This window comes from Penicillium verhagenii (assembly GCF_028828195.1).
Source record: "Penicillium verhagenii strain IBT 33310 chromosome Unknown utg000003l_segment0_segment0, whole genome shotgun sequence".
NCBI classification, from domain to species: domain Eukaryota; kingdom Fungi; phylum Ascomycota; class Eurotiomycetes; order Eurotiales; family Aspergillaceae; genus Penicillium; species Penicillium verhagenii.
The window spans coordinates 3,952,619-3,980,047 of NW_026643167.1; the positions used below are offsets into that span (position 1 = coordinate 3,952,619).

Sequence of the window (27,429 nt, forward strand, 5' to 3'; positions counted from 1 at the left end):
TCGAATCAGACGTCTGATTCATTGCGTTATTGAGCAAGATCTTCTCTTTTTAAGCTACTTGGAGAGTGAAAGTTCAAAGATCTGAAATAAAGAAAGTGACGTGGAAGATTAAACCAATTTTGCAATTTACCCAGGCCCGCGAACATTTATGCTCAGATGGTGACCGTGAACTCTATGGTATCTTCTAGATGGCTTTGTGTAGAGATCTGTACGAGCCTGGCTCTACTTGAAGTGTACTCAGTCCATGTGTATTTCCACTGGTAGGAGTACGCGTTGATCTTCGACTGCTGGTAGGGCCATTCGAGCCGTTAATTTGAAGCCCAAGAGCACACTGCATTTGAGCAAGGTTTGCGCATTCTTGTGAAGTTCTCTCCTGGCGATGCTCATCTTCAGGCAATCGACACAAAATTGTGGGCTGCCTCTGAGGTTTTGTGTCACCAAGCTGGGCGAGGCGTATACAACTGAAGGGGATCAAAACATGAATATGGGGCGCTTGGATTCCGTTTATCCATTAACTTGGATTTCAGATGGTCCGGACTGTGCCCAGCGTCTCAGATGAACGCTTAGATGTTGGACATCTGGAAGAAAGAGCCCCGGAGAGAAGATGCATGAAGAAACATGTAGCCCGTGTATGTTTGCAAAGTATGCGGTTTGGCGTGGTTCCAAGGTTGAGCGCTGCTGACTCATGGATATATCGAACAAGTCTGGAGCGGAAAGTTGACAACCTTCAAATGTTGGAGGTTTTATCAATATAGTGCTTACTTTGGGACTGTTGTGTACATAAAATCCCAGGTCAATTCCAATGCATGATGTGATCCATTTACAAAAACAACTTACATCTCCTCTTTCCATTTTTTTTCAATGTATACTAGTATTTTCCAACTTCGCCGTTCGGAGACACCGAGACCCACGGCCAAGATGCCGAGGTAACTTTTTGTTAGAATCCACCTCAACCTTTGCCTCCCCCAACAACCTTGGACCCAAACACGATTCTGATCCAACTTGGAAAATGCTCCGATTACCATACTCCCAATTTTCTTCCTCCATCAATACTCTCAACCCTCGATTAAAACTCTCCCCTGCTCGCCTCCTTGTTCAGAGTCGTTCAGCCTCATATCCCCTCTCCGCTTATAGCCATCGTTTCCAATCCACCGGTAAGCGCCTATCCCGACACAAGAGAAAGGAGAAATAGAGAAAAACAAGAACATAGCAACTAACAAACCCACCAGCACAAGCCTCATCCCCCTCCACCACCCCTCTCCCTCCCAAACCGCGCTCGCGAATCCGCCGCTTCGCAGGCTTCGTCTCCATCGCCCTCTTCGCCTTCACAGCAGGCCTAACCTACTCCTCCTACCGCATCGTCTCCAAAATCATGGCCGAGCCCATCCTCTCCGACGCGGAAACCCTCTCCGCCTACAACCCGGTCGACGCCATCGCGCAAGAGGTAGACCAAACGCTCAAAAACCACCCAGACGCCGTCGCGCTCCGCGCCAACCCCGAATTCAAAGAGTCGCGCCCCCACCTCAAGATCCCCGAGGGCATGCGCCCCCGCAGTCTGACGGCCGGCACTCTCTCCGGACCGAACAAGATTGTTGTCCCGCCGTACGTGTTCAGCGAGCGCGATGGCAAGAGCCTCGTCTCTTTCATGTTCTTGGGCTCGGAGATCTGCGGACATCCCGGCATTATTCACGGAGGTCTGTTGGCGACGCTTTTGGATGAGGGTCTGGCGCGGTGCTGCTTCCCGGCGCTGCCGAATAAGGTCGCTGTTACGGCGAATTTGAATATTGATTATCGGGCGCCGGCTATGGCGAACTCGTATGTGGCGTTGCGGGCGGAGACTACGAAGGTTGAGGGCCGGAAGGCGTGGGTTGAGGGCCGCATTGAGACGCTTCCTCTTGATGGTAGTGAGCCGGTTGTGTTGGTTCAGGCTAAGTCTTTGTTCATTGAGCCTAAGCAGGCTGCTGTAAGTGCTATGTTTCCTCTCCTTTCCCCCACTTTTCCACTTTTGGGCCATTTCTGGCTATTTTGGCTGTTGTGGCCTTTTGAGTCCCCGGTTTTTGCTGTTTCTACAGTATGTTGTTTTTTACTTGGAATGAGGCTGATTAAAGTTCCAGGCCCTTTCGCAGCTGTACCGTGGTGCGAACGAATAAAAATCTCTGTCTGGGTCAAAAGTGGCGAAAGCCCGTTCCTGGTTCCTGGCGTCTGGCGGAGACTTGATCGATTGCGCCATTTCATTATAGATGGGTTTTTTTTGGGAGGATTGTGATTGAATTTTTTTTTCCGGGCAAAGCATGAAGCAGTTTGGCTTCCATGAGACATAATTGTATAGCATAGATCATAAGATCAAGCATTATAATGCAAGAATCCTTTAAAAACAAGCTTAAATCCCCCCCCTAGACCATTCGTAAACTTCGTATTAGCGCCAAGACCAATAGAAAATGCCCCGCGATCTGCGCTCCGTTTCCGCTCCAGGACTTACTCTTACGCGGCCCGTTTCACCGTCTTATTGCCCCTCACAACTCCCTCCCTTTCCTCTCCTACAACTCCCCAAATCACAATAATCACAATGGCCACGTAAGTCAATTGTCTCCAATTCCAATTCCAATCCCAACCCATTCAAACCAGCAGCTGCAATTCCAAAGACTATATTATATTGGTATAATATAATACACATCCACTAACACCCACCCCGCAGCAACATCACCTTCCACGCCTCGGGCGTCACCCGCGCCGAGCGCACCACCCTCCGCAACCAGCAGGGCCTCACAATCTGGCTGACCGGCCTCAGCGCCTCCGGCAAGTCCACATTGGCCGTCGAGCTGGAGAAGCAGCTCATCCGCGACCGCGGCGTCCACGCCTACCGCCTCGATGGCGACAACATCCGCTTCGGCCTGAACAAGGACCTCGGCTTCAGCGAGTCTGACCGCAACGAGAACATCCGCCGTATCGCAGAGGTCGCCAAGCTCTTCGCTGACTCCTCCTCCGTCGCTATCACCTCCTTCATCTCCCCCTACAAGAAGGACCGTGACACTGCCCGCCAGCTGCACGAGGTCGCTACCCCCGGCGAGGAGACTGGTCTCCCCTTCGTCGAGGTCTACGTTGATGTCCCGGTTGAGGTTGCCGAGCAGCGCGATCCTAAGGGTCTGTACAAGAAGGCTCGTGAGGGTGTTATCAAGGAGTTCACGGGTATCTCGGCGCCGTATGAGGCTCCTGAGAAGCCGGAGGTTCACATTAAGAACGTCGACTTGCCTATTGTTGATGCTGTTAAGCAGATTATTGATTACTTGGACTCTAAGGGTTACTTGCCTGCTGCTAAGAACTAGGGTTCTTTTTGCTTAGCTTTTTTTTTTTTCTTGGAGGGGCTGGATCCTTGAGAGGGGAAATGTTGATTGGTTGATTGTATAGGTTTTGGCGCTGTGAATACAAAACATGTTTGGCATATAGATTGCTCTGAATGTGAAAAGAACTTTTCAATTTGAAGAATTGAATATACCTACGAGTACTAGGCATTGATCAGCAGATAGGTCTCTTGAAATGTTGGAATGTAGTGGTTTATTTAGCAATTGTAGTAGTTACACCTGAGAACGGGACGAAAAATGATGAACAGAATATTGAAGCCAATTTCCAAAATGCTAAGTACTTGGTGCTTGAATGGACCGGGGTGGTATATGTACGCAACGCAACGTCTTCTATCCGGGAATAATCACTGGAACTCGAATTCGTAGAACACATAGGGAGTGTATTCAGCACCACCCTCAGCTCCGTGCATCTCGTTAGGGTCATCCTTCTTAACCCGACCCTTCTTGTCGCGGCCAAATGCGTTACCAGCCAAGTAGGAGTACTTATCGTCGAGAAGTTGCTTGGCCTTGTCTGCTTGCTTGGATGACGGAGTCTGTAGCCACAAGTTAGCAATCAACCAGAAGACTAGGAGACAATAGAGACAAAGAAAAGAAAAGAAAAGAAAAGAAAACATACCCGAATCAAAGCGCAAACAAAGTCCAGCGGCAATCCATACCGCAGCACAGTCTCAACAAAGACCCTCAAAACGAGAATGTGAATCCAGACCATAACGGCCTCGCTCCAAGCCGTCCGGCCCAGTCGCAGCGTCTCCCCCCAAAGCTTGCGCTCATCACCCCCAACTCTCTCAACCTCCTTCTTTTCCTCCTCCTTACCACCCTCCACATACTTGAAGTCTCGAGGGATCCATTTCTGCTCACGGCACTTGTGCACAAACTCGACACTGTGCTTCTTGAAGGCCGTCACGGCATACAACGAGAACTCACTGTCAGTAGCAATCAACTGCGCGGATCGCGGGACGACCATTGCAGAGACAGTCTCGTAGGTCTTGAGGAAATCCTTGACTAGTTGCGAGGGCACGGCAATGAGGTGGGTTTCAATGTACTCGGAGTCTTGGACGACGGATTTCGGGTCGACGATGGAGGCGAGGGATTTTGTGGAGAGATTTCCTCTAAAAGTGCCGGTCAAGTTAGCTATACAGGACATTATGTAGTCGGGGATCTTGAAATCGGATCTCGACGCACGCTTGTTTCCGCTGGAGCGTGGCCAGGTTGTTCTTGACCTGGTTATATTGCGAGTACTTGGTCCGAATGTCATTGTCGATGCTGGCAGCTTCCTACAGCGGGAATCGCATATTAGTCTCGTTATTGATACTTAAAGGCATATATTTGAGCATTTATTTCAAGCTCCCACTCACCTTGGACAGCAGGTCAATAAGTTCCGCCAAGGGCTTATCAGCGCGGTACTTGACCTTATTCCACTGGAAAGAGCGGAGATACTGGTCCACGGGTTCTGCAACAACCAGTGTAAGTCAGTAAGTCAACCAGGCAAAGCTCCAAGCAGAAGCGCGCTTGGGAACCCTCATAATCGGCACAACGTACTATCATTGACAACCTTCATCCGCTCAATCTGCGCCTCGTCTCCGTCCAGGATATTCTTCAACGCATCGCCCACCTTGCCAACAACACCCTCACACTGTCCCTCCAGCTTCGCAAGCTCATCCGCCTGCTGGACCAAGCCGTCTAATGTGCCGATCTTGAACTCCGGGATAGGGAAAGACGCAGCGGAGCCATTGTCGGGGGTGACAGTCTTCGAGACGGCGTCGAGGGCATCGTCTTTGTGGTGGGAGGGGACGATGGAAGTGGGGAGGGAGAGAAGGAGGTATTTGCCGGGCTTCGACATGGTTCTGTTTTGTGGCCGGGCGGAGCGGACTTCAATTATGCAACAATGAAGGAGAGTAGGGCCCTCGCAGCGGGCATAAGGGTTTGAGGGGGTGTTTCGTGGATAGACGGGTGGTCGGAGCTGGAGCTGTGATGTCGTAGGCGGTCGGAGGTGATTGGTGCGGGATGCGGACACGGGTACTTTATTTTCTATGTGGAGTAGAATGGACTATGGATTGCGATGACAATCGCCTTGTTGACCTAAGTCTTTCCATAAATAGGATTGGTTTGTCGTACTCGAGGGTTCAAGACTCATGCTTGATTTGATTTACATACGGACAAGCAGAATAGACTATATCGAAAGTTGGGGGATTTTTTTACACTCAACAAAATCTGTGTATTCGAGCCTGCGATTGAGACGCATAACGCTAGACATGTTCCAAGGTTCGCTCAACATGAATAAAAATAGTAAGTCAAAACACCAAATGAGAGAATCATGAAATAATAAGTCACAAGGATGAAACCACCCAAAGGTATAATTTTTGATTTTCCCCAATGGTCACCAACAAGGTGCTTTTGATTAGAGACCGTGAGGACCCGAGGGGATGAATGACTAGCTTCGAACCTGCGGAATATGTAAAAAAGAGAAGAGAAATAGGGAGAAAAAGAAGAAGAAGAAGAACGAGGGGGGAAATCAGGGTATCTGTATCGAGCGTGCAGCGCTGATCGTAAACAGAGAGTGAAAACGGGGAAAGTTGCATGGGGAAATGGGCAAAACAAAAACACTTGACCAAGGAAAGACAATGGTATCTGTGAAAGGAGAAGCGCCGATAGAAAAGACATCCAGACAAGCCTCGTCACAGATCCCAATAATCCGACGGAGGGGGGCATGGGCAATAAAAAGAACACAGAAAACAGAAAAGAAATTAGAGACATCTAGTTGGACATGCCCATGAAGATTTCATTAACGTTCTCCGCCATGAATTTGAGGACGTCATTCTTCTTTTGCACGTCTGTCATTTCACGCGCTAAGCTCTCGGGTCTCATGATAGTCGGGGCAAAAACGACGGCGATATTTTGACAAGTCATCAGATTCTCATCTTGGCGTTCAATGACACGTTGCAAGTGGAACATAAGGAATTCGAGGACGTCGCGGTGTGAACGGGGAAGTTCACGCAGACCCTTCACCAGGACATCGATCCGGGTAGATGGATCAGTGATTTCTCCCGATTCAATGATAAGCTCGTAGACTTCGTATGTGATAAGAGGGTTGGGCAGCTTGCGGAAATACTGCTTCAGGGCAGAGGTGACGGCGTGGATATCGAGATCCGGGTCAGAAATGTCGTAATCGAAAGGAGAACGTTCAAAGCCCTCACGGATGGTTTGAATAGCCGAGGCAGCGCCAGACTTGCGGTAGATACCTTCCATATCCATGCCTAAGTATCAAATTAGAACAAAATTCCATGTGAAAAGGAGTTTGGGAGGGGAACAAAACAAACCTCGTAATTCAACTTCCTGAATACACCGAGTGACGACGGCAGGAATGATACTCTTCTCATGTTCCATGCGAGCCTCCAGGTCTACACCAAAGAGATTGCCCACGGCTTCAGAAAATGCCGGCACACTGTCGGCCTGCGACATTTTACCTCCTGGTCTGCCCCTTTGGTTTCCAAAGAAGCCAAAGCCTTGACGGCTAGGGTCCTGAGTCTGAGATCGGGGTAGGCCACCGGGTTCATCATTACCCATGAAGGCTCCCTTAAGACCCTTGACACCCTTGGCGACGTTCTGGCCACCCTTCTTCCAGTTGAACTTGCCCTTGCGAATGCTGACAACCTGGGGTCCAGGCACGAGGGTAGCTGTAGCGGGCTCTCCATCCTCATGCATGTGAGCAGTCGAGACCGACGTGGCAATCTCGTGGCTGCTTCTAGGCTTCAAGCCGTCAATCGAAGTAATGGATCTGTCCTTGTTGTGCGATATACCCAGGCCATTGGGACCACGATGTTCATGGTTAGTCTTGTAAAGTTCCTGGATCTGGTGTACCAATTGATTGTTGAGCTCAGCCAGTTGGGCATTCTTTGAAGACAGCTGTTCAAACTCCTGGAAGGCCTTTTCCTTCATGCGATTGATTTCAACGAGTTCCTCATTGAGGTCATTGCGCTTTTGGATAAGCTCCTCGATCTGTGGAGTGTATGAATCCTTCAGAGTATGAATAGACTCCGCAAGTTCCCGCAGAACGTGGTTTGAAAGCTTCCCAAGGTCCAATGGTGCATCGGAGCCGCCACGCTTCTCTGTTTCAATGTGATCCGTGAGCACGGTAAGCTCACGCAGAACAATCTCTCGCTGAGCATCCAGTACAACCATGGTTGATCGCTTCTCCGAGAGCTCAGTGTTGACCTGTTTAACATCCGCAGTGGCACGTAGAGCATTCTCCATTTCGGCAATACGCTGACGCTCCTTGCGCAGTTCACTGCGAAGCCAGGCCAATTCTTCAGACTGGGTAGTGCCAGCAGTGGGGCTCCCAATATCGACGCCGCTTCCACCTCCAATCGCGGGTGATCGGGCATTCTTTATATCCTTGCTGGTCCGCACACTTTTCTCACTCATGCTTCGTTGATGGCGGTTAGATGCGTTCGAGGTGGTGCGGAGGCGCAGGAAAGAGTCAGTCATGTCACCTCCAATGAATCTTGCCAGATCCTCATCCTGAGAGAAATCGCTATTACTTGTATACTGGGGTAGGGACGGCGAGCCAGCGCTGTCCAGGGGTCGCCGGATGTCAGAAAGAGATGTATTGCCGGAAGTGATGTTCTGCTTCGATTGCTCGGCACCAGTCTCAGGTAGTTGTGGCGACCCGTAAAGAGAGGAGCTGGGGGATGCCCCCATGTCCTTTCGCGGGATTTGATAGGTCTTGTTTTCCAGTTTGGGTTCGAGTGAATCGGCACGCTTGGGTGGGTATGACAATTGGCTAGAGGGAAGATGAGACCGGGAGGATTCACCTGAGCCATGTTCGTGAAGTCTGCGCAACTCTCCAGAAGGGCGCGCAGAGGCAACGCTGTCGAGAGGGGTATGCCGAGCGGCATCATCCTTGGAACGAGTGCTTACGGGACTTGTTGCACCTGAGAAAGCACTGGTTTCTCTTAGGGCCAACGGTAGATCCGATCTCGAGCTGCGAGCTGACTCGGTCTTTCCAAGCCTGTTGTAACTAGCATTCACAGGTGCCTTAGCTCCTGTGCCATTAGTGCTGTCCAAGTCACGCCGAGCTGACTCCGTCTCGGTACGCTCCCAGCCCTTCTCTTGATAAGCAATATGAGCAGATGAATTCTCCGCAGAGGTATGGGATGAAGGGTCGATGCCGTCACCGGAAGGCCTGGCCGATGGTTCGGAAGGCTGATATTGACCAAAGTAATCGCGAGGCAACTCTTGCATTGATTCCGACTGTCTTCGTGAAGATCGTTGGCTCTCGGAGGGGTCGAATGCCAAGGGAATAAGTAGTTCCCCACCTGCATCTGCTGCATCATTATCGCGCTGTGAGCTCAGGAGACGGCTGCTTCGGTAGGTGCTCGAGGGAAGAATAAGGTTGTCTATAGCCGAAATATGATCAGTTATCGATCTCCATAAGAAACGGGCATTGTTGCTGTCCCTACCTTGGGCGGTAGTTGGGCGCGAAAGAGAGGCTTCTGATTGACCATCGAAATCCCTACCAGGCATAACCTCCGCTGCAGCCTCCACATATCCCTCGCTCGGTGTCTCGTCAAGGGAACGGGTATCAAAGGTGGGTGGCAGAGACGGCAATGACTTATCCAACTTGACCCCCGGCCCCCCTGGTTTTTTGCTGGCCGCTGTGGCTTTTTTCTTTCGCCTGCGTTGCATTAGAGACTCATGACAATCCATGCAAAATATTCCTTGCGATGTTCGAGCGTAGCGTAAGTTTTCGATCTTTCTCTTGCAGTTGCGGCACCGGAAGCATTGGGCACAAAATGCTTGATCGCCAGTAAGGATAGCCAAGTCTTCAATCTTGTTGCCACAGGAATTGCAGCTGTAGGTACAACTGCTACAGATCAATGAGCCATCGCCAAGTAGTAGAAGGTGGGCGTCCGAGTCGAGAAGGGTGTTGCAAGTGCTGCATCGGAAACAATCGATATGCCATCTTTGACCAGCTTTAGAAGGTTAGCTAAAAGAACCAAAACAAAGAGACACCAGCTTCAAGCAATGAAAGACGACGTACAAAGTTCAAACGCTTTGCCTTCTTCTAGGATCTAAATTCCGAGACAGAAAAAAAGCAACGTTAGTTGACAAGCCCACCAACCGATACGCGCAATATTGCATACCTCTCCACAACCCATGCAGGGGAAGGGCATCTCATCCTGCTCCATAGGCGACTCGGGTTGTATGGACGGGGATTCCATGCTGGGATCCATGGTGAATTGTGTGGTTTCTTAGGCCACCCACGATGACCGTTGATTTCAAAGCCGAGTATGAGACCGACCACCGTTACTTAGCAACGAGGGAAATCGAGCAACACACGCATGCGCAAGCAGCCAGTGCCAGCGATCCAAGTTTTCACGGTGTCGAGAGTCGGCGATGAATGAGATCCAAAGATGGAGGGCGTTGGTACGGAGGGGGAGGAATGCGACAAGGGGCTGAAAGACAGCGAGGCTAGTGGCTGAAGCAGGCTGCTGAGGCGTTAGCCAAAAAGAGGACCCATCATCAGGTTTAAGCGTGAGACAACCGCCCCCCTTTGGGGTCCGGAAAATGATCGCTCATAAGTGAGCTCAAAAGGGTAGAGGACATGATACACGACGGAGTCTGGTTCAAAATGGGCGTCGAGCATGCCCCCCGGGCAATCTCCCCGCAGAAATTAGGGGAAGATTCAAATTGGAAGGGAACGTACCGAGATGCACACTACTGGTCCCAGTTAGTATGGTGTTTCAAGTAGAAGAAAGCGCGGATGTTGTGATAAGCGCTGCAGACGAGGGTTGTTTAAATTGGAGTGGATTGGTTTGCCCCTCGCGGGCGCTGGGATCACGATGCAATGTCGAGGACGGGATAAACTCCGGGAAGAAAGTACCGAGATGTCAAGCTTAAGAAAGAAACTCCAACATGAATAGAACGAGAGAGAGGAAAAAAAACTCGAGACTTTTTTTTTTTTTCAATTGACTTAAGGGGGGGAAAGAAGAAAGATAAAGTGGGTTTAAGTTTAGTTGAGAGAGAAGTGGTGGAGGAAATGGCAGAATCAGAGGAAAGATAGTAAATTGCATCTTTTCTCTCTCTCTTTTATTTTACTTCTCTCACCTCTTTCCCTCTCGGATTCGATTGTTCCCCTTCCCCAAAATCTATCCGATTTATTTAAATATTTGGCATGTTATCTTAAAATAAAACACAAAGGACGTGTATTCTCTTGACGACGCGGAGCCAGAACGTGCGGGCCACATCATGAGGGGCATTACGGTCCAATCAGATCATCACAGCCCCTGGATGATAATTCATTTCCACCATGAATATCCATCATCAACAAACTCATATCTGGACTGAAAATACAGGACATGGGCTCGGAAGTTTCAAAAGCTCGTTTACAATCCATGAATACGAAGATGAAGAACCATGAGAGATACAGGGAACTCAATCCCCCAAAAAAACTCCGGTTGGCCAAAATCACCTAAAGAAGGTATGAGGTCTCTTGAGTATCAGGGATCCACTCAAGTTAGGGTGGGCTATAAGAGATGGTGTTCCGTGGAAATGGGTCATCTGTCTCAAACTGCGCGGACCTTTTTTCCCCTGCTAATTATACTCTAGTGACTCTAGTTCCCGGCACAACTGGGGCAGAGCTAACGGAGTAAGTGCACAGGTACGGAGCACCTTGAACTTTGAAGTGACTGGGAACAAACTGTTTTCCTTTTCCGGGTTCCTTTTCCTATTTTTTCCTTTTTCTTTTTCGCCCTGTGAACAAAAAAAAAAGAAGAAGTCTAGTCTGACGGTCTTCTTCTCTTCTTTTAGATATTTTCATGCACGACGACGTCAGAATAGTGCTCTAGTCGGCAGAATCCCTGGGCTAAAGATCAATGGCTGCCGTTTAGCCCCTCTTCGCCCCTGACGGCAGATGGTGAAAGACTCTTGAATCCAGACTCAAGCCGCTGTTTCAGAATCAGCACTGAGCCAATATCACGTGGCAAGCTTAACGTGAAATTATGCTGTTTCAGAAGTCTGAATTTATCTCTTTGGAGAAAAAGAGAGAGACAGGCCAGAGAGAACAATAACGAGAAGAAAAATAAGCTAAAATTAGTTTAGCTTCCACGTCTCCGCTAATAGTACGGTTTTTGAAAAAAAAAAAAAAAGATCTTCTGAATATTGAGATCTCGGACTTGATGCATGATCATCGCACTAAGTACCACTAAACCCAAAGACAATGAACCATTGATGCAGGGGTGTACTTCTCAGATCGCTTCGACTATATCTGTCACACAGAGGATCTGACATGAGAATTTTCACCGAAACAGATCGTCACAGATCCTTGCAAAGACATAGCCAATCGAGATCTCTTGAAAAATTCAAGTTAAACTATCATTATCTTGTTGTTTTACATTTGTATGGACTTGAGCTGACCAAGAATTGGTGGTTGAAGAAGTCCTGGTGCCTTTACTCAAGTGCTTCCAAGTAAGACCAGATCATCATGAAAAGTGGAATTTACACTGTACTTGGGCGCTTGCACGTCAACTAGTACCTACTAGTACATAAAATAATATCTGAACATTGATGATATCAATGCTCAAGCACTAGTACGATAAAAGATCACATAACCCCCGGGGTTATACACATAGGGCCAGGGCTAGATGGTGGCAAATTGAAATAACCCGGACCAATGTCTACTTTCGGATTAAGAATGTGTATCACTAGTATGTGCATAAAAGGTATTACCAAAAGGGGTAATCTTGGAAGGTACAAACCTCCAGTTGGAAAGAACTAAGAGATGCGATTGAAAAATACAAAGACGAATTGGGAATATCCCGATAGTTCCGAATTGGATATCTGGCGTTAGTTCATATCTATGTACATGTTTTCCATTCGTAAGGCCTTCAAGCCATGTCTTCATCAAAAAAATGGCCCCCAATTGCGCGCGTCATTCCATTAGAGCACTTGGAAACCTGGGTATCATCACGCCCTGCGCAGCAAGACGAGTGATTGTAAAAAAAAAATAATTGACCGGTGATTCTTAACACTTATCATGGTCGGAAGGTGTAACAAGGCCCACGGACCATCCGCTCCCGAATATTGATTCTGATCTCTCTCCACCGACGAGGTGGATTGACTCTGCGGGGTCGAGGGGCTGGAAATCTTCTTACATCCGACCCGCGATCGGCTTGGCTGTCGATCACTGAGGATCCACAGCTGTACTGAAATTAAAGATGAGATAGGTTCAACCTTAGATGTAAGCTGATCCTGGTTGTCGGTGAAACCAACCCGCTCACGATGGTTGACCGTCTAGGTTCTGGAGTCTGTGGTGAATCGCGCTCGGGTCATCATGGCCCTCTTCGTCCACGTATTCCCGGAGAACGATCGTTCGCATCAGTCGCCGTGGTGCGCGACGACCGGTGAAGAGCTCGAACTGGGCAAATCCTTGCTCGGGGAGAACATCGAGGCCATCCAGGGCCACCCAGCCCCGGTGCGACAATGCACGGATTTGTTTCATCAAAGGAGTATTGAGGGGTTTGTAGGCCAACTAGAGGGGGTAGTATATTAGTATCAGACGAGTTGACTGGACTGAGAGATGTTTTTCTACTCACATCAACAACAACACCACCCGTAGGACTTTCAAGCCATTGAGTGGGAACGTGGAAGTTTGGTGCCGGCTGACCACCGATGCTGTGGGCTGGAATACCCGATACAATGATTGTCGGTTGCTTGAAATCTGCTGGCCATGGCTCATTCATGGAGTTGAGGGTGCTCACCCGAGGACGGCCATCACCCCGGGTTTGCTCACCGGAGTAAAGATCTTGTCGGTTGTAGTGGTGAGCCAGCTTCTCGGCATTGGCAAGAGTGCGATTGTAAACGAAGATATGCTGCACGCCCAAGTGAATCATCGAATACACGGCAGCACGTGCCATACCACCGGATCCAATGACAAGACCGGTTGTCGTAGGCCGGACAGCATTGGCAGGTGAAAGACCTCGACGAATGCAGTTGCAAATACCGATCCAGTCGGTATTGTCGCCATGTAGACCCTTTATCGGACCGGCACGACTCTTTTGCAGGTAAATGGAAGATTCTTGGGAGAGGCGAGGGTCGGAGTCGTCATCGTTCCGAATCGGTATCAATGTATTGACGGCACCAATAGCCCGCGCGTGAGGGGACATGGAGTGGAGAAGAGGAATAACTTCTGTTTTGTAAGGGAGACTGACACTAGATCCACCAAAGAATTGATTTTCAACAAGCTCATTCAAACCCCGAATAGTTGGGGATTGAAAGATCGAGTATTGGTGAGGCATCCCACATAGTTTGAAAGAAGTGTTGTGCATCGCTGGCGACATACTATACGTCACGTTGGCACCAAAGACGAAAAACTGCATGGGATCTAGCGCAAAGGAGCTATAAAGAGCCTGTTGCGCTTCGCGGGCGGTGATGCTTGATCGTACATAGGAGGGGTTATCGCGCATTAGGGAAGGATGGGTGACTGGGCTCAAGATAGGGTTGAAACAGCGCGACATACGTCCCAGGGAGCCGGTATTGTATGCGATTAGAGGAATAGCACCCGGTAGGCTTTGAATGCGATTCCGGAATCTTTCCACAGCCTGGTTATCTTCCGATGTCTCTGCCGGTTGACATATCCGTACCATGTCACATCCAAGTGCCTTTGCCCGCTCATATATCCTCACATATTCATCGCCATCCCATCCACCCGGCAGACGACGGAAGGTCTCAAAATGTCCAATGATACCGGTGCGACCCCGCGCACTAACAATCTCACGGAACAAATTATCATCACGAGACAAATCCACGGTCAGAAATGTGGGCGCAAGTCGTAGGCCATGGCGGACTAGGCCCGAATATGCTTCATCGGTGGACCGAGCAGTTTGTGGCGGTGAAAGATGACCTTTTGGTGACGTGTAACTTTCAACGTGGTAAATAATTGGTACTATGATATTTCTGCGAATCGTCGAGATCACTTGACTGATGCTGTCCGACAAGTTGGAGTCTGCACCCATCTGATCTGAAGGGCTAGTGACATCAATGGCTAGTTCGAATGCATCTGCGCCAAACTCAATCTCTTCAATGTCAAGATTGTTATCGCGTAAGGCAGAGAAGGGGACTGATACTGAGTTTGTATACTGTCGTGCTGGCACTGGTAATAGAGACAATGGGAACGATGAATGCTGGCGGTTCATTTCGGTAACATCACCCGTCACAAAGGCTATGAAACGGAGAAAGTCCCGCTGCACACGTTTCAATGTCAAGAAAGGAGTGGGTGTCTGTGATCTCTGGTCCATTTTTGGACCCGGCGACGGGTTATTACCGTCCTTGGGGGTATGGGCGGCACTATGTTCGGTGGCTCCAGATTCCGACAGGTTGAAGAATTCCAGATTCGAACACCCGCGATAAATTGGTCCTGAGAGCTCCAAGAAGTGTCGTACTTTTTGTGTGTGCCAGGCTTTGAGATAGGACTGGATGCTTTCCGGATCCCGGCTAACATGGATGACCGGATGTGTTTGGGCAAATTCCCGCAATAGCCTTTGCCCTGTGCGCTCCATCGCTCCAGCACCACACGCTATCACGCATCCTTCTTGATTGTCCGCTAGCATAGATTCAAAAATGCGGGCCTCCTGCAGTCGGTACTCGGCATGGTCATTGTCTTTCTTAAAAGTGGCGCGAGAACATCCAGTCATTTGGTGAAAGTATCGGTCGGCATCGATGAGGCGACGGCCGGACGTCGCAGCTAAAATTACAGCTAGACTGGACTTGCCTGTGCCTCGAATACCAATGAGAACGACGGAGGCGGTGGGGCTGAAGATGCGAGGGGTCTGGAGGGTACCCTTATCGAAGAGGACCGGAGACGCGCGGTTGGAATGTAACTCTCGGAGGGAGGTGGCATGAGGATGGGTATCGCTTTGGGAGTCCAGTGGCGGCTCACTAGGTCGCCTTGAACTGGCCAGTGAATTTGAACGAGTTGCCGGAGACCATGACACAGTACTATGTTTTCGAGGTCCATCGTCGACCTCGTGCATCTTGCGCTTGGGCGGGCGCACGAGTATGGACATTGTTGGCTATTATGCAACGAGGGGAGGCGAGCCCATAACCTTCGGGTGTTGGGGAGAAGAATCGGGGGTTAATAGGTGAGAAGGTTTGGGGGGAAGGAGAGGAAAAAGTACTAAAAAAGTTGAAGAATCTCGGGGAAACCTGGGCCTAAGCAAAGCCCTAGAGCAATGAACCACTTTTAGCGTTAGGTAAACGTGTGGGATTTTGCGGGGGTGAGGTTTTCCTTGTCCACTTTAGGCCTCGGTCAGGTTGCACCGTATTTACCCCAAATTACCAAAATTACAGGAAATTGACGTCGTCCTCAGTATGAGCGGGAAAAGTACTCTCCCGCCGACTGTGTTAGTTACTGAACGGGATACGAGTTTTCCCCGCCCCGTGGGGTACAGCAACCTTGGCCTGCAGCTTGCCCGGATTTGCAGCATTAATTCCCGAGTTGAATTATGACCACAAAAAAAAAGCTCTTGTCGAATTGAGGGGATAGAAAAGCACGGATTTTATAGTTTGGTATTGTTCAGAAAGCTCGGGCTCAAAGTATTAGAATGACAAGCCTATAAATCATGAATTAAACAGGGCTCAATTGAAAAATTCTTGGTTAGAAATCAATTTCCATTAGGTACTACGCTGGGCCCTTTGCCCCATTCTGACATTTTGCCCACCCGCGACTGGTTCACCGCTGGCAGCCCTTTCCCCGGAACGAGAATCCTGCCCGTCGAGCGAGTCACCTCGGTTGGACCGGTTCCTGTGCGGTCACCTTTTTCCTCCTTTTACATTCATCCGGCTCACCGTCTTACCCCAGGCCTCCGATTTCCCACCAATTTCTATCCTCGCACGGTCCATCCGAGGTCAGTGGGGGCCGTTGTGAATGGACATAGCTTGCCCGCCTCTCTGCGCAAGCCCGTCGGCAAAAGGTTCAACAACCCTCCTTGCGTACGCTCGCATCGCATGAAAATGCGACCGAAACCGGCTAGTGGATCAACGCTGCAATCACAATGAGCTCTGACCCTCGCCAAGCCACTGGCGCGAGCGGAAAATCCAAACGTCGCTGGACCGACCCTGAAGACGATGGTAAAATGAACGGCCCGGACGACCTATCATCCCAGCCCAAGCGGCAGCGTGTGTCGCGAGCCTGCGACAGCTGTAGATCAAAGAAGGACAAATGCGATGGAGTTCAACCGGTGTGTTCAACATGTGCCTCGCTATGCCGCCCATGCACCTACAAGGCCAATCCGAAGAAACGAGGTCTGCCCACTGGCTATATCCGCTCACTCGAACTACTCTGGGGGCTTGTCTTCCAGAAGATAAATGGAAGTGAAGATGTCATGCGCGCTTTGATGAGATCCGTCAACCTACCTAGTCACCTTGCCACAATGGGCAAGGAAGCCGAAGGCTCAGACACCCTGCTATCCTCCTTCAAGAACAGTACCGTTTTGAGGGACATTGAGCGAATGCTGGTCGTTTTAGAACAACCCGAGGAGGAGAGAGATCGCAGTCTGCAAGCATACGGCGAGGGGGACACTCCCTTGGATGTTGATGGCATCCTGGCCTCTTCTGACGCTCAGGAATGGCAGATCCCAGAAGGACTAGAGGCACGCGAGACACCTCTCTCGGGGGTATCTCCGGGCCGCACTTCCATGTTCAGCTCTGCTCCCCGGCCTCTCGTATACCGCACCCGAGATTCTGGAGCCCAAACATCAATCTCAGAAGAATTTCATTCACCAACCCTCGCTATTTCCCTCAACCCCGACGACCCCAGAGCGATCTCAACCAGCTCCCCACTCCAACTCCCGTACAACGCCTGGCCTCTTCTTGACATTTATTTCTCATACACTCAATGTTGGCTTCCCATACTGGAAAAGCATGACATCCTCCGCACGGCTTTTCAATACACTGAAGGCGATGTGTACATGACCCGAACAGCACCTGGTTCTGGCGACCATGCTGCCCTATGGGCCGTCCTTACCCTTGCCTCCCTTCAAGACGCATCTATCACAGCTCGGGAGGCCGATCACTCATCAGTTCGAACAAACCCTTCACAACTTTACAACACCGCGCGGGACCTGATCCCCGCGGAGACTGGTCCATACGAAGTTGGGCATGTTCAAGCCTTGCTTATCCTGTCTCTGATCAAATTTGGACAGCAGGAATGGACAGCCGCCTGGATGCTGGTCGGTCATTCAGTTAGAATTGCACAGACGCTAGGCCTTGACCAGCCCTCCTTCCCTTCAGCAGCCTCGAGGTCCCCCGAACAAGGCAAGCAATTAGGACGAGCTCGGCACGTGTTTCTGGGTTGTTTTGTGCTGGAGACCCTCATTGCAGAACAAACCTCACAGTGTCCATCATTACGAAAGGACGACTTAGCTCGAGTTGGATCAATAAATGAAGATGGGTTAGAAGAATGGCATCCCTGGGAAGATATGACTGGTCTACGACCGACACAAGCATCTCGAGCCTCCATGCAGCGGGGACCACTCAATGCGTTGAGCACATTCAATCGTCTTGTGTCTCTTGTCTCCATTTTGAATGACCTTTGCTGCTATAAGCAAGACCCAACCATTTCCCGATCACAATTGGAGTCGCTTGAGCTCACTTTACATCGCTGGGCGGCCGCTTTACCAAAGAGCCATCGGGTAGACCTGCAAAGTCGCCCACTCAAGGTGGCATCGCCGCATATTTTTTCACTCGAAATGGTCTATCAAAGCATCGTCTCGGCCTTGAGCTTACAGATCGCTACGCGGGAGAGTGATCAAAATATCCCTGAGATGCCCCACAAGGCACGTGCCATCGATAGCTCGAGTCGGTTATTAAGTTGTCTTCAAATATACCTGGAGACATACAGCCTGTCAGCGACCACACCTATCTTTGGTATGATATTGAGATACTGCCTTCCTCGATCCTTCTCGCGCGACCTCGTATCGGACGTTGAGCTTAGTCTCCGGAATAAGATACAATCATATTCATCACATCTGGTGCAGCTTTGGTCTGTGTCCGACCGGCCACTCACCGGCCAGACAACTGCTCAAAGAAGCCAGGGGACAATGGCATCACCTGCGATGTCGCAGCAGCCCGATCTTTCAGCAACTGAAGATCCAACAATGAGTCATGTTTTCCCGCCTTCAAGCACTCCTCGTCATCTTGCTGGACCTGCAGAACCACATGGTCCTGGTTCGGCACATCCGGTAGTATCGACTCCCGATCCTTTCACCTCTGCTCCGTGGCTCAGGACCACTCAGAATATGGATGATGGAGCACAGTTGCTGTCCACGCCCACCCCTTCTTTGACCACCATTGGCGGCGCCTCGGAGGTCTCAGGACAACCAGGCCATCTAGATGGGGGTCTAGGCAGTGGTCTTCGCCAGTCTACCTCCGCCCCTTCAAAACCCCACCCTGACCCTGGCCCAGGAATGCTCCCGGAACTTGCCCCGCAATTCCCCCCAGGTACACAATACCACCCACAACAATATCAAGATCCACCTCTTGGTATGAGTCCTTTCGTCGACATGGATGGTTATGGCCCACCACGCCGACAGCAGCGAATTGCTCCGGATCTCGATGCACTATTCGACGAATTGGCGTCGCTGGACGGTGCTGAAAAGTAAGTTCTTTCGATTCTTTTTTTTTTCAATCATCATGTGCTGTTTTCTAACCATGAGCTTCATAGACCCGACAATCAACCCGAATTCATGCAAAATCTGGGCTTCGTCTCTGATTCAGGGGTGCCGGAAATTTACTCGTTTTCGAGTCAAATTGAGCCGTTCCTGCTGGCCCAGACGCAACAAATACCGAGCAATGGATCAACCTCCGGAGTTCGGAGGGAGTCACAGTCCCTCAGCATGTCCGGAACGCCGAAACGATAATCATATTCTGCTTCTAGCCGCTGGTCGGCACCCACCCGACTGAAGGCCGCCACGCTTCCAGTCGGATGTCGGGCAAGTCTTCCTGTCATACGTGCAGCACGGATTGTGTATTTATACCCATACGTGTGGCTGGAACCTTGCATACGAAGCAAAATATCTGATTTGGCCATCAAGTATGAGCCAAGGGACCTCGTGAGGCGCCATGAATCATGAATATCGTCTTCACATCCGGTTCAAGGGGGGTAATAATGGGGGACTCGGCATTTGATGAGGTGCAAAAGAACCAGAAATCTCTTGTTTCTTATATAGTAAATATTACCTACATATTACCAGTTCATACATATCCTTCGATACCACCACATGTGTCGATTGGATAACATTTACTGAATTTCGACATTTTCAAGGTTGATCCCATTTCAAAATGTTGTCATCGAAACATTCCATTCCCATTGCCTTATGTACAGCTCTATATACACACTACATATCCAGACAAGGGTAAATCCATTTCACATATGTAACCCATGAAACCAACAGTCCTTTTGTTTTCCTTTTCCCTCCCAAAAAAAAAGAATCAAATCGCTTAGAGAGCAGCCTTGGTGTCCTTCTCCAACTCCTTGAAGTTAACCACCACGTGCTCAACAGCAACCTTATAACCGTAAACACCCATTCCAACAATAATAGCGGAAGCCTTATCACTGAAGTAAGAGTGATGTCTGAACGCCTCGCGCGCATGCACATTGCTCACATGGAGCTCGATAAAGGGGATAGCAACACCAAGGAGCGCATCCCGGATCGCCACGGAAGTGTGCGTGTACGCGCCCGGGTTAATAATGATACCGTCAACCTTGCCGCGGGCGGCCTGGATGCGGTCGACAATGGCGCCCTCGTGGTTGCTCTGGAAGGCCTCGAGGGATGCGCCTAGGCTGGTGGCCTGGGCCTTTGCGTTGTTCTCGACGTCGGGGAGGGTGGTTGAGCCGTAGATGTGGGGTTCGCGGGTACCCAGGAGGTTGAGGTTGGGGCCGTTGATGAGGAGGATGGACTTGCCCATTTTGAAGGGTGGTGGATGAGTTAAGGGGGTGTTTGTGTATGGATTGGAGTTTTGTTTTGGGGAGGGAGGGAGATTGATGAGTGTTAATTAGAATTGGGATTGAAATTGGGATTGAAATTCAATGGGCTTGCAATTTGTATAATGATGCTGTGATTCGCTCTGAACTTTCTCTCCGCATTGCCCCTCGGTTCGGCTGAGCGCTTTGCCGTGTGGGGGTTTTTGGGTCGGGTGGCTTTTCGAGGCGCTTTTCGTATGGGCTGGTAATCTTTCCATTCTGTTTGTCAGTTGTTTCGTTTGTATTGGAAATTGGGTCTTTGGGGAATTGGGGTATTGTGGGGACTAGTATGCACGTAGCTTGCCATTGTGGTTCTGGAAGATTTATATGCAGCAGCTATGTTTGCGGGTACAAATATATGGGGGTTTCGCGGGCATCTGTTTTTTTTTCCTTTTTTTTTTTTTTTTTTTTAGGGTTGTGGCTAAGGAGTAAAAAGTTTGGGGATATAGACTCGGACTATTGAAAAAAATATGCTCATAAAGAATAAATCGAAGCTTAAGCGAACATTTGAATGTTTTAGACAGTCGAGGGTCGAATAAGTGGGGTCGGATAAAGTTATTGCGGCCCCCTGCGGAGAACCGGATAGAGCTTGACCGATGGAGGGGTTTTGGAGCCTTTTTCTTATATAATCAATATTTTCATGTCCTTGCAGATATTGAAACTGCTTCATAAATGACTTAATTATGATGCAACCTCGCACCGAGTTGTCTTTTAAATTTCAAATGTTTGGATTTGAAAATCGAAGAAGAAAAAAAAAGCCAACTGAGATGAAGTCTATGTCCATTTCCTTTCTATCTTGTAATTATACGCAATAATTCCACAACTCAATCCATGATAGGTAGACCATTATCATCAAAGTATACAGGCACGCCCTTGCGGAACGAATACTGCAAAGCGGCACAGATCTTGCCCGCCTCAAAGGCATCCTCCGGCTGACAAGTCAAGGGCTTATCATCAAGCACCGCATCAGCGAACTCAGCAAGATCTGTCAAGAACGTCGCATCGAAAAGAGTAAACGCATCGGGTACAGACTGTGTACGAATACCGAGATTATCGCGGATCTCAACGTTCGAGTTGGCGCTGATGATTGAATGTCCCTTGGTACCGCACAACCGAGTCGTATCCTCGAAGCCGCTGGTGAGCGTGCGGCCAAGGTAAGTCTTGAAAATCTTGCCATTGGCGTATTCAACCAGGCCCCATGCGTTGTCGGCGTCACCGAACTTGGCCAAATCCCCGTAGACAGCCTGCTGTCCGAAGGCGATGACCCTGTTGACTTGTTTATTGGGGTTGGAGAGGCCCGACTTGACATCCAGCAGGTATCGTCCAGCGTCGACCTAGGGCGGTGTTAGTAGATTGGTCATTGTGAGAGAGAATCATTACGGTACTGACGGTATGAATGCCGAAATCGAGGAAGATGCCACCAGATTGCTCAGAAAAGGCGACAAAGAAGGCTATGGAAACATCAATGGTTAGTTTATTAGTTCATATAGAAAGGTCAAATTTGCGGGCAATCATGATCCTACCGTTCGGATCTGCTTGATCAATACCAGTCGTCTCGACAGCGTGAATCTCACCCAGCGTTCCATTGTCGATCAGAGCCCTAGCCTGGCGGTAAGACTTGTCATCTGGTGCTAGTCAGTCTCTGAATTCTCCAAAGCTTCCAAAGTACGTGTCTCAAGCGCTACTTACATCTGCGAGTGAAAGGAACAAGGAACTTGAGATCGGGCCTAGAAGCAGACTTCTCCACGACTTCTTTGGTAGTAGCGATATCGACCGAGACGGGCTTTTCGCACATGACGTGCAAGTTTAGATCAAGGGCCTGCAAGATCAGAGGGGCGTGTGTAGCAGTCGCGGTGCAGATGAGGACAGCCTCAGCACCGCTGTTCTTCAGACATTCTTGAGGGTCTGAATAATACTTGACAGTAGGGGGCAGATTCTCTGCCGCCCATTTGTCAGTGCCTGGCTTTGTATCACAGACGGCGACGAGTTCAATGCGAGGCTGCTGGAAGGCGAGAATACGGGCTCGAAGAACACCCAGACGGCCGAGGCCGAAAAGCGCAAACTTGACGCGGCGGTCACCAAGAGACATTGTGCAACGTCTGTGGTGAGGTAACAAGGTGTATGTATTTTTATTCACGCGGTATATGCAATGTAAATGTGGGCACAAGGGAGGGGAGAGAGGATATGGGAGTGGAATATGGATGGTCAGTGAAGCGGTAGAAATTTATGTGTTTCCAAATTGGACCGTGTGCAATGCGGGCTTTATATATGTGTGTTTGGATGTATACATCGATGGATATAAGCTACGGCCTTTGTTTTAAAGCAGACATATTCTGTCGGTCAGCCCAATTTCCCCGCATGGTGAAACCTACCAGTGTCCAATTCGGTGCGTATGGTGTTGAAGCCGATGCTCGGGGCCATCGCCGATGTGCATAGAGAATCTGAGTTACTGAAAATGGAGAGTTAACGGAGAGAGTTGCCAAAGTTGCCAAATGGGGGTTGGCGCATCGAAGTCTCCACTTTCCCCCCCGCACTAAGTATTGAGCAATGAGTACCTCTTTGGCTGAATCAGATCAGTAAACACGAGTCAAGATCAGATGTAAACATTTGAAGTGTCACGCGGGGTATGGGGTATAATACCAGCTCTAAATCCATTCATATTTTCGCATTATCAGACTCTGGAAATTTCACAGCCAACTTTCCAGTACCTTGGCGTCCATAAGAGACAATGGCACCTTCAATTGTCAAAGAATTCACCACTTCTGATCCCGTCTCTACCAAGTCGAAGAGCGCGGTGTTCAACCATAACCATGTTCAAAAGCCAGTCGCCGATGACTTCATGTACGACTTCAAATACAACCACAGTCTCCCCACTACCGATACCCTAGGCGTTCAGATTCCCACAGATTGCGACGCTCAGAAGGAGGCCGAGGGTATCGTAGCTCGTATCTCTACAGCGACATCAACAGGAGATGCGCAAGCTTTCGCTGATCTGTTCCTTAACTCTGGTGAGACCCTTCCCAAAAAGAATTTCGAAACCCCGACTTGAGCTGACCGCGGATTAATAGGCGTGTGGCGTGACAAACTCTCGTTTACTTGGGACTTCCGCACATTTAACTTCAAAGAAGCCATCTTGAAAGCCGCTACCGACCTTTTACCGCAAACAAAGGCTAGAAATTTCAACTTCCTTGAGCCTGCGCCTTCGGTGTCTCGCCCCTACCCCGACTTCTCTCAGCTGCAATTTGTTGTATCATTTGAGACTGAGATTGTCCTTGCTTCAGCCGTCATCAATGCAGTCCTCGCCCAAGATGGCTGGAAAATTTACACCATGCATACTGTTGCCGAGAGTCTCAAACAATTCCCCGAGCAGTCCGCACCAGATGGACACATGACTGGTATAACTAGCTGGGAGAGTCAAAGATCCGAAGCTATCAACACTGCCAACCCCGAGGTACTGATTATTGGTGGTGGCCAAAAGTAAGAAAAACATGCAACTGGATTCTAGGATATGATACTAATAAATTTCTACTAGTGGTCTCGCCATGGCAGCCCGCCTGAAAGTTCTCGGCATGGACAACCTGATCATCGAAAAGAACGAGGAAATCGGCGATATCTGGAAGAAGCGCTACGAATACCTTTCACTCCACTTCCCGCACTGGCCCGATGCCCTCCCATACTTCAAATATCCCCAGCACTGGCCCACATACACCCCTGCACAGAAACAAGGCCTATACATCAAGTGGTACGCCTCCGCTCTGGAGCTCAACGTCTGGACCAAATCAGAGGTTGTCAAGGCCGAGCAAGACGCCGAGGGTAGATGGACTGTCATAATCAACAAGGAGGGTAAAGAGACCCGCACACTACACCCCAAGCAGCTCATCATGGCCACATCGCTATGCGGTCTGCCCTCCACCCCGAACGTCCCCGGCATGTCCGACTTCCGCGGCGTAATCCGCCACTCTAGCGCCCACTCTAGCGCCCGTGACTTCGTTGGCAAGAAGGTCTGTGTCGTCGGCACCTCGTCCTCGGGCTTTGACACGGCATACGAATGCGCTCGTCTAGGCATCGATGTCACCCTCCTCCAGCGCTCGCCCACGTACGTCATGTCTTTAACCCACTCGGTCCCGCGTATGCTTGGAGGCTATGCGCCAGATGAGAACGGCAACCTCCCCGATACGACGGTGCAGGACCGTCTCATGTTCTCGACGCCAGTTGGGCCCGGCGAGGAACTTGCAAAGCGCATGGCCAAGGTTCTCGAGGGTCTTGATAGGCCTTTGCTTGAAGCTCTCAATGCTCGGGGTCTGCGGACTTGGCGTGGTCAGCGTGATACGGGTAACTCTACACTGGGACAGACGCGGAACGGTGGATTTTACTTTGATGCCGGTGCCTGTGGTGAGATTATCAATGGGAACATCAAGGTGGAGCCGGGCTTTATTGAGAAATTCACTGAAGATAAGGTGGTCTTGAATGGTGGCCGTGAGAAGGAGTTTGATCTTGTTGTCTTTGCGACTGGGTTCTCAAACACCATTGACTCCATTCGAGCTACACTTGGTGAAAAGATTGCTAGCCAGTGTGGGCCTGTTTGGGGCATTGATGAGGAGGGCGAGTATAAGACGGCCTATAAGGAGACTGGAGTGCCTAATATGTGGATCATGGTTGGCTTCCTTCCAATGACCCGGTATGCCTCCAAACTACTGGCTTTGCGACTGAAGGCTCTAAAGGAGGGAATTTCTCCAGCTCCTTATAAATTTTAGACGGTATAGACGAAATTTATTGAAAGATTCCGCGTTTCAAAGACTATGAAAATTCCAATATTGGAAAGAGACATCTGCACAGACAGAGATGGCCGACAATTAAATACATCCATGGATGTATTCAAATTAGGTGAACACTTGCTACGCTACAAACATTTGAATCTGAACTGACGATGTAGGATGTAAAAACTAGTATCTGACAGCACTTGCGACTGCTTGCTTTGCACTATATAAACAACTCTCAATGCTCTGCTAGTACATACGACCATAGGGTGTGGAGAACAGGGCTTCCCGTCCGCTCAGCCGTACTTAAGCCACACGCCGGTCAGTTAGTAGTATGGTGGGTGACCACATGCGAATCCTGACTGTTGTATGTTTTCTTTTTCTTTTTTTCCCCCCCCCTTGATCGTCTTCTTTTTGTTTCGTTGGGGAAGTATCCTTGCCGCCCTGCCACTTCAGCTCATTCAGCTGTTGATATTAAATAGTCTCCGGGTCATAACTTAGGGCCCCTTGGATATGTTTTCCAGCTTCAAGATCTCGAGAGTAAACATTGAAGCACGCGAAGTAAAACATAACATGACATCGGTAGTAGGTTCCATGACACGTTTAAGGAAGATGGTCAACTGGTCGCATCATTGGAATCACCTGACCTTCCCCAAGACTCCATCCAGAGACAAAGACTGTTTGGACCCACTTTGGGCCTCTCAGCCAATCAGGCGCTGCAAAAAAACACAGGTTCCCGCGTAGTAGAGGGCGGGACGGGATAGATGTCGCGTCTCCTACTTGTAGAAAATAAGTACTATATAGCTTACTCGTGACTGTTTGAACAATAGACAGATTGATTATCTTACTTAGTCTCAGCGGTATTTAAGTCTATAAATATTGAAATTTTCTATCAAAAGCTGTATAAGTCTAGATCCAAATCTAGAATCATCACTGCTTATACCAATCATCAAACCCGAGATCCCACACAAACAGAGGCGTATTGATACGCTTCGCCTTTCCTTGCGCAGCCAATCCATTCAACGCATCCATATCCGCACTGGACAAAGCGATGACTTGGCTATTGCTCACGATCCGACTTTCTTTAATAGACTTGGGCAGTACAACAACACCCCGGTTGACATGGTAGCTAACAAGGATCGTGGCAGCCGAAACATCGTTCTTCTTAGCAATCTCCTGGATTGCAGGATCGGACAAGAGCGGAGCGCCTGCAGCCATGTCAAGTCAGTAAGTAAGCGCTAACTTGCAGAATCTCCATACACCACATCAAGGAGGAGCTTACCTTCAGAGCCGAGTGGTGAATACGCCTCGAGAAGAATACCACGCTTATCGCACCACTCCTTCAATGCGTGCTGAGGAAGGAAAGGATGTAGCTCGACTTGGTTGACGGCAGGGACCACAGTCCACTTCTTCTCGAGTGCCTCGAGATAGGAGATTGACCAATTGGCTACGCCAATCGCCTTCACTTTGCCAGCTTTGTATACCTCCTCCATCTGGCGCCAGGTCTCGTTCTGGTCCCAGGATCGGTCGATAGATCGTGTGCCATCGGGGTTGGCTGGTAAAAGGGCGCTCGACTCATTCTGTGCGTGATTGTTAGTTGTGGAACTTTAGTTAATAGAGACAGTAGAATGACTTACCGGGACAAGTCGGACTGGCCAGTGAATGAGCTGGAGTTGCTTGTGTTAGCCGAGCTATTAACAGCCGTGTTGTGTCCGCATGATCAGAAAGGGAAGAGGGCCAATTTAGGTAGAGATCGAGGTAGTCCGTGCCTAAGGCATCAAGAGTCTTCTGGAGACCTTCGGCGACATTGTTCTGGTGGGTGTACCACAATTTGCTCGTGATAAAAATGTTTTCGCGAGGGACACCGCTATCCTTGATGCCCTGGCCGACTTCGTGCTCATTTCCTAGAAATCGTATTAGACTCCACAATCCTATTTGTTTTGTCTATCGCGAGAACCCACCATAGATTCTGCGATTTATTTATTAGCCAAGAGGATACGCTTCAAAGGAGAGACATAGATCTTACAATGCGGCGTCAATGTGAGTATATCCGTTCTCGAGGGCAAATGACACGGCTTGCCGCACTTGACCAGGCTCAGATCTCCAAGTGCCTGTATTTCAAATTAGCAAATTTTGCCCAAACACCTAGAGGTCACCGGATGTATCGTACCAAGTCCCACGGCAGGGATCTGGGCACCAGTGTTGAGCTTAAAGTGAGTCGCAGGAACCATGTTGAGTGTGGATGTGGATAAATGGGGTTGTAACGCAAGGTGTGTGTGGGCCTGAGGCTTTATAT

At 49.5% G+C, this 27,429-nt stretch overlaps 10 protein-coding genes across 10 annotated transcripts; 4 read left to right on the top strand and 6 right to left on the bottom strand.

The window, feature by feature from the left end:
• Positions 1–1,009: 1,009 nt before the first annotated feature.
• Positions 1,010–2,150, top strand: N7466_002833 (PaaI family thioesterase; the record flags this gene model as incomplete). The annotated part of the gene is made up of 3 exons (XM_057162231.1): positions 1,010–1,154; positions 1,230–1,963; positions 2,127–2,150. The coding sequence occupies 3 exons, from the start codon at positions 1,010–1,012 to the stop codon at positions 2,148–2,150; spliced, it is 903 nt and encodes a 300-aa protein (XP_057025516.1).
• A 416-nt stretch (positions 2,151–2,566) lies between these two features.
• Positions 2,567–3,323, top strand: N7466_002834 (adenylyl-sulfate kinase; the record flags this gene model as incomplete). Its single annotated transcript, XM_057162232.1, has 2 exons — positions 2,567–2,574; positions 2,696–3,323. The coding sequence occupies 2 exons, from the start codon at positions 2,567–2,569 to the stop codon at positions 3,321–3,323; spliced, it is 636 nt and encodes a 211-aa protein (XP_057025517.1).
• A 380-nt stretch (positions 3,324–3,703) lies between these two features.
• On the bottom strand, positions 3,704–5,199 carry N7466_002835 (H(+)-transporting V1 sector ATPase subunit C; the record flags this gene model as incomplete). The annotated part of the gene is made up of 5 exons (XM_057162233.1): positions 3,704–3,892; positions 3,976–4,468; positions 4,542–4,633; positions 4,715–4,809; positions 4,899–5,199. The coding sequence occupies 5 exons, from the start codon at positions 5,197–5,199 to the stop codon at positions 3,704–3,706; spliced, it is 1,170 nt and encodes a 389-aa protein (XP_057025518.1).
• Positions 5,200–6,113: 914 nt separating this feature from the next.
• Positions 6,114–9,592, bottom strand: N7466_002836 (uncharacterized protein; the record flags this gene model as incomplete). Its single annotated transcript, XM_057162234.1, has 5 exons — positions 6,114–6,613; positions 6,677–8,755; positions 8,819–9,331; positions 9,400–9,430; positions 9,503–9,592. 5 exons carry the CDS (start codon positions 9,590–9,592, stop codon positions 6,114–6,116), a joined length of 3,213 nt encoding a protein of 1,070 aa, XP_057025519.1.
• A 3,041-nt stretch (positions 9,593–12,633) lies between these two features.
• On the bottom strand, positions 12,634–15,421 carry N7466_002837 (putative quinate pathway repressor protein QutR; the record flags this gene model as incomplete). The annotated part of the gene is made up of 2 exons (XM_057162235.1): positions 12,634–12,888; positions 12,953–15,421. 2 exons carry the CDS (start codon positions 15,419–15,421, stop codon positions 12,634–12,636), a joined length of 2,724 nt encoding a protein of 907 aa, XP_057025520.1.
• A 987-nt stretch (positions 15,422–16,408) lies between these two features.
• N7466_002838 (putative C6 transcription factor QutA) lies at positions 16,409–19,273 on the top strand (the record flags this gene model as incomplete). Its single annotated transcript, XM_057162236.1, has 2 exons — positions 16,409–19,011; positions 19,078–19,273. The coding sequence occupies 2 exons, from the start codon at positions 16,409–16,411 to the stop codon at positions 19,271–19,273; spliced, it is 2,799 nt and encodes a 932-aa protein (XP_057025521.1).
• Positions 19,274–19,853: 580 nt separating this feature from the next.
• Positions 19,854–20,321, bottom strand: N7466_002839 (type II 3-dehydroquinate dehydratase; the record flags this gene model as incomplete). Its single annotated transcript, XM_057162237.1, has 1 exon — positions 19,854–20,321. One exon carries the CDS (start codon positions 20,319–20,321, stop codon positions 19,854–19,856), a length of 468 nt encoding a protein of 155 aa, XP_057025522.1.
• An 879-nt stretch (positions 20,322–21,200) lies between these two features.
• On the bottom strand, positions 21,201–22,465 carry N7466_002840 (putative NAD binding Rossmann fold oxidoreductase; the record flags this gene model as incomplete). Its single annotated transcript, XM_057162238.1, has 4 exons — positions 21,201–21,710; positions 21,766–21,827; positions 21,900–22,001; positions 22,066–22,465. 4 exons carry the CDS (start codon positions 22,463–22,465, stop codon positions 21,201–21,203), a joined length of 1,074 nt encoding a protein of 357 aa, XP_057025523.1.
• Positions 22,466–23,104: 639 nt separating this feature from the next.
• N7466_002841 (flavin-containing monooxygenase) lies at positions 23,105–25,130 on the top strand (the record flags this gene model as incomplete). The annotated part of the gene is made up of 3 exons (XM_057162239.1): positions 23,105–23,384; positions 23,445–23,853; positions 23,909–25,130. 3 exons carry the CDS (start codon positions 23,105–23,107, stop codon positions 25,128–25,130), a joined length of 1,911 nt encoding a protein of 636 aa, XP_057025524.1.
• Positions 25,131–26,063: 933 nt separating this feature from the next.
• Positions 26,064–27,364, bottom strand: N7466_002842 (putative glycerol dehydrogenase (GCY1); the record flags this gene model as incomplete). The annotated part of the gene is made up of 5 exons (XM_057162240.1): positions 26,064–26,341; positions 26,416–26,702; positions 26,771–26,824; positions 27,160–27,244; positions 27,304–27,364. The coding sequence occupies 5 exons, from the start codon at positions 27,362–27,364 to the stop codon at positions 26,064–26,066; spliced, it is 765 nt and encodes a 254-aa protein (XP_057025525.1).
• Positions 27,365–27,429: the final 65 nt, after the last annotated feature.